The sequence below is a fragment of the Oncorhynchus kisutch genome, linkage group LG6, assembly GCF_002021735.2.
Source record: "Oncorhynchus kisutch isolate 150728-3 linkage group LG6, Okis_V2, whole genome shotgun sequence".
Lineage (NCBI taxonomy): Eukaryota > Metazoa > Chordata > Actinopteri > Salmoniformes > Salmonidae > Oncorhynchus > Oncorhynchus kisutch.
Genome location: NC_034179.2, coordinates 68,698,645 through 68,704,644, shown reverse-complemented (window position 1 = coordinate 68,704,644; position 6,000 = coordinate 68,698,645). Strand labels below are relative to the sequence as shown.

Below are 6,000 nucleotides of genomic sequence, written 5' to 3'. Positions count from 1 at the left end.
GCTTACTTACAATGACATATAGCACATATCAAACCAAGTGCCCTTCAAAAGCATTTCTCTTTGCACAAATTGACTTTGTATGTTAATAATATATGGATGTAGAAGTAGTAATACATCATAACTTGGGCTCAGAGCTATTTGATCATGTTCATCACCACTGCAGCCTGGCTTTGAACAGAACAGCAGGATAGGCTATAGAAATAGCTTTATCTTCAGAATTAGGCCAGGCTACTTGCAGCCTCTGCGATATTATGAAACCGTTTAGTCAATGTGTTAGAGGCATAGTCGAAGTATACAGTTTATGCGTTTTGGCACTTTACTTTAATGATTTCAAGGAATTTGGTTGTAATAAAGCGATAGCCAGATGATCCATTATTCTCATGACAGCGGCTTTCTTACTTTAGTAATTTCTGCCTACACCCCAGCCACCCGCTAGGCGGCGCCAAATGATAAGACTTTGAACGTGGGTTGCAGGTGGGTGGCGCTGTGTGTATCAGTGAATGTTGTAATGCAAAACAATGCAGTGTGAATGGAGCCTGTGTTTGGAGTGCGAAACACTGCTTCATGCCACCCGTCATTTTGGACGGAGGAACTGCGCTAAAGAACACTAAATAAATGCAGCTTGTAGGCTGTATATGATTCATTGCAATTCTTCATGAACCATGAAGTGTAGGCTACGCTATTAGATCGATTCAAATACCATAATAATAGACCCTACCTATGAAATAGGTCCGTGAGATTGTGAAACTTTCTTTTGGCCATGAACACGATGCCCCTGATAGGCTGCTATGTTAAAAGAAAGTAAGCTATATGAACGTATGTCTGTGTGACTGTGGGTACAGGTGATTTGATTTGCGTCTGTGGGTATAGTTTTCTATAGTTTCTGTGCCCCTTGCTGGACTCAGATTACGTACTGCTAAGGGAGGGACTTCACATGGAAAGGGAATTAATTACTGTAGTGCGCTATCCTGGTGACGCAACGGAGAAACACACAACTCAAGACTTGCTGAAGAGTTAAAAAACGGCACCTGCACTGGGAATTTGCGCTTCCCCCAATTACACACCCCTGACTTTTTCATATCAGTCAAAGAGAACCACAGACAGAAAACTACAACGAAGACGGCATTGGAACTTGCATCATGTTGGGCAGGAGCAAGAAACCTCCTACCGCCGTGCATCATGAACCCAAGGCAGTGGAATCCCAACCCAAGACGCAGGACCCACTTAGGAAACTGGGTAAGAGAATTGCGACTCTCATCGGTTTAAAAACGTTTCTTCTTCTGTCAATATTACTAATTTGCTTCCTTGAATCTTGTTGAACCTGTCTTCTGTCAGTATTACTCTCTTTTGTTTCCTTGAATCATGTTTAATTTTGCTACAACAGATATAAGAGCACATAGTTCAGTTTTGCCTGTTAATTGTTTGACAAGTTATTACTATTATTGTCCGGTGTATATGTGTGTTGCTCTGGTCCATAAGGGGAAATAAATCAGTGCAGGGTAAGGTTAATGACAGTTAGGCTATTGCGTTCCACATCCATTGGCATTGTTTTTAAAAAATGTCCAAGTTATCAGGAGGCATTGAATGTTTACATATGGACATTAAGACTTCTTCTGATTGACAACTTATAATGCAAGGAAGATAAATGGAGAACAATATGCCTTGGCGGTAATCAGTTTTGCTAAACGAAATAAACTATTGCTTGTGTGTGTGTGTGTGTGTGTGTGTGTGTGTGTGTGTGTGTGTGTGTGAAAAGAGAGCTCAACTCAAGTGGAGAGTGTGCGTGGGAGTTTGTGCGGTGTCCAACAGCTCACTGACCCCCAGGCTCTCCACCCCACTCCCACAGATCCTCACTCCCCAATATCTGGATATCTGTCAATCTAGACGACAGAACCATGTCATACTATGTGTGTATTTATATGTCACACACAAGCTCCCTCTTCTTGTTTTGTGCATATGCTGTATATATTTATTAGCATGTGTAAGTACAATTTCATCACAATACGTGATAGTTAAATAATACCTATTACGGTACAGCAATTCAGACAAACAAAAAACAAGCACATCAACACCATTTTTTTTTTTTTTTTACAAATGAATAAACATGTCACTCATTATTTATTCGCTCTTATTGCCATGAATGGGATGTGGGAAGGTTATAAAAAATCTTGTCCAATGGGATGTAGCTAGATATAAAATGTAGCCAGTGTGTTAAAGTAGGGGGAATATCGGATTTAAGAATAATGTTATTGATTTCTTTGCCGCGAGCACAGACCGATCAATATATTTGTTGATTGTTCCGTGGATCTAGTTCATTAGTCCCAAACAGACAAGCTAGGCATGAGGGCTAGAAATCTGTAAACCTTTTGAAATTGTGTTGATAACCAAAACATGTGATAAAAAGTACTCTTTTGCCTCACCTTGCACCAACAAGAGAAAGACATTTCAGCATTCATTTTGTGTAGTTGGTCTGGCACAGTAAACACTGAATGGTTGTAGGAACATGTGTGTGCTTTCAAACAGATTAACACCATTCTCTGCTTATTTCACCCTGCAAATCTTGTTCCCATTTCAATCTAGTAACGTCTGTCTACTAGCATATGATCTAACAACTTTTATCAACTTTAGAAATATACTTGAGTTTTCACGATCGTTCAGTAAGACATCAAGTTGAGACCCTTGTTTCAATTGACACACGTCAGACTTGGTTCTATGACCTCTTGTTCTGAAAGCCTCTGAGATTAGCACACTGACCTGTGCTATCACAGAATGTGACTACGCTAAATGTATAAATATTTAAATGTTAATCCTGATGGGCATATACCTTTGCCATGGAATGATTTGTGGGTCACTCGGGTACTGTACATGTGAGTATTTGTGTATGCAACACATGGGTGGGTGAAAAACGTATTATTTAATTAACTGTGTCATTCCCCATAAACTCTCCATGCACAAGGTCCTATTTATCATGACAGACCAAACTAACAGTATCAGATGGGTGTGTCTAACTGGATGGAATGCAGGAGGTCAGATGTTCTGCTGGCCTTGCAGTTCTGACCTATCACAAGCTGTTTTGGCACATCTAATAGGAGAACCTAAGTCACTCCAAAGGAGAACCTGCATTTAAAAACGATTTGCTTTGTATTACAATGTCTCTATTAACTTGTACCTTTTGCCAGCATGTGAAATAGCATTCAGTAATAGTATGGAATCTTTAGGGGAGGGTGATTTGTTTGGGGTATGTGTGAAGTCACATTTCCAAAGTAAAGTCTCCATAGACCTAGTTCCCAGTGGCCCTGTGTTTATCAAATGTTAAGGGTCAAAGGTTGTCTCCAAATGTTATTAACCCAGCAGGTGCATACTGTCTGACTGCAGAGAGACTGCAATATCAGTGTCATGAACCGGCTCGTAACCCGTAACAAATAAGGGAGAGAACGTGGAGATCAAGAAATAACAAATATATGTATTAACTGAAGTAAACTATAAACGAGTAAACAATGGTGTGTGTAAGTGAGTGGTTTCGTGCATAGATGTGATAATGAGGTGTGTTGAAATGTGCCAGAACAACAACAAAAATAACTGTCTGCGTTGAGAGAGTCCGCTCAATGAACCCCATTTTGCTGATGACCCTCCCGGCTCCGCCCACCGACATCTTATTAAGGAAAACAAGAGCAAAGAGAGCGCATTCGGCAAACAGAGTGGGAGGGTCATCACATTTAAACATTTATTTATTTATTTCACCTTTATTTAACCAGGTAGGCTAGTTGAGAACATGTTCTCATTTACAACTGCAACTTGGCCAAGATAAAGCAAAGCGGTGCGACACAAACAACAACACAGAGTTACACATGGAATAAACATATATACAGTCAATAACACAATAGAAAAAGTCTATATACAGTGTGTGCACATGAGGTGAGATAAGGGAGGTAAGGCAATAAATAGGCCATAGTGGCGCAATAATTACAATATAGCAATTAAACACTGGAGTGATAGATGTGCAGAAGATGAATGTGCAAGTAGAGATTCTGGGGTGCAAAGGAGCCAAATAAATAAATAACAGTATGGGGAGGAGGTAGTTGGATGGGCTATTTACAAATGGGCTATGTACACGTGCAGTGATCTGACAGCTGGTGCTTAAAGCTAGTGAGGGAGATATGAGTCTCCAGCTTCAGTGATTTTTGCAATTGGTTCCAGTCATTGGCAGCAGAGAACTGGAAGGAAAGGCGGCCAAAGTAAGAATTGGCTTTGGGGGTGACCAGTGAAATATACCTGCTGGAGCGTGTGCTACGGGTGGGTGCTGCTATGGTGACCGGTGAGCTAAGGCGTGGCTTTACCTAGTAAAGACTTATAGATAACCTGGAGCCAGTGGGTTTGGTGAGAAATATGAAGCAAGGGCCAGCCAACGAGAGCATACAGATCGCAGTGGTGGGTAGTATATGGGGAGCGTTGGTGACAAAACGGATGGCACTGTGATAGACTGCATCCACTTTGCTGAGTATAGTGTTGGAACCTATTTTGTAAATTACATTGCCAAAGTCAAGGATCGGTAGGACGGTCAGTTTTACGAGTGTATGTTTGGCAGCATGAGTGAAGGAGGCTTTGTTGCGAAATAGGAAGCAGATTCTAGATTTAATTTTGATTGGAGATGCTTAATGTGAGTCTGGAAGGTGAGTTTACAGTCAGACCAGACACCTAGAATATGTGGACAACTACAAATACCTAAGTCAGAACCGTCCAGAGTAGTGATGCTGGACGGGCGGGCAGGTGCGGGCAGCGATCGGGTGAAGAGCATGTATTTAGTTTTACTTGCATTTAAGAGCAGTTGGAGTTCACGGAAGGAGAGTTGTATGGCATTGAAGCTCGTCTGGAGGTTAGTTAACACAGTGTCCAAAGAAGGGCCAGAAGTATACAGCATGGTGTCGTCTGTGTAGAGGTGGATCAGAGAATCCCCAGCAGTAAGAGCGACATCATTGATGTATACAGAGAAGAGAGTCGGCCCGAGAATTGAACCCTGTGGCACCCCCATAGAGACTACCAGAGGTCCGGACAACAGGCCCTCCGATTTGACACCCTGAACTCTGTCTGAGAAGTAGTTGGTGAACCAGACGAGGCAGTCATTTGAGAAACTAAGGCTGTTGAGTCTGCCGATGAGAATGTGGTGATTGACAGAGTCGAAAGCCTTGGCCAGGTCGATGACATCAGCCACACATGTATTAACACATATCGATGCCGGTGTTTGCCAATTGTTGCAGTTTGGTGTATTTTAGTTAGTACATAGCCTATATATATATTTTTTTTTAAGTTGTTGGACATAAAATACTGTAAAAAGACTGGCAAATTAGCTCCAAGTGATTTTGATTTTGGAAATCTTGTAAGTTTACAGTCTATAAATAATTTGTAATTATGTTCCAGCCCCCTGACCATCCGCTCAAGAAGAAAATCGTCTCGCAGATTAATCTAGTTGAGGATCTCTAGTCAACATGATCATATGAGAATTGAATGATCTGTTTTGGTTTGGTTTGGGTGACATCATATGACGTGATCTGCTTTTTGACAAGCTATCTGCTACACCCACAGTAACACCTGCTAAATATGTGTATGTGACCAATAAAATGTGATTTGATAGGATCAATGTTGTCTTGCGTGGTATGTGGCATTTTTCCTTAGCTCAAAGTTAAACATCACTCACTTTATGCGGTATAACGATGAGGTAAAACGTCAATGTCAATTAAAGTTGTGATCATTTTACAGTGGGGAAGTTGCAATTTATGGTTGTGTATTGGGGATTTGATTTGCTGTGGTAGATATGAAAAGTGTATTTCCAAAACTCTATACCTACCAATTTTTCACATTTTGTGTTTTTACATCAGAAACGATTGCTTATAGGTATCTTCATATGTGTGTAAAATAGATCTTAGATATTTTATTCATAAATTTGAGATGTGTATGAAAATGTTTTTTTTTTTTGTTGCCAATCACTATATCCGTTGTTTAGCT

General features: G+C 40.7%; 1 protein-coding gene across 1 annotated transcript in view; it reads left to right on the top strand.

The window, feature by feature from the left end:
• The first annotated feature begins 804 nt into the window (after nt 1-804).
• Nucleotides 805-6,000, top strand: part of LOC109893286 (1-phosphatidylinositol 4,5-bisphosphate phosphodiesterase delta-3-A) — a 31,629-nt gene continuing 26,433 nt past the window's right edge. Inside the window, exon 1 of the mRNA XM_031827270.1 lies at nt 805-1,236. Coding sequence (XP_031683130.1) covers nt 1,140-1,236 — 97 coding nt within the window. The 5' untranslated portion in view covers nt 805-1,139. The remainder of the gene's footprint in view (nt 1,237-6,000) is intronic.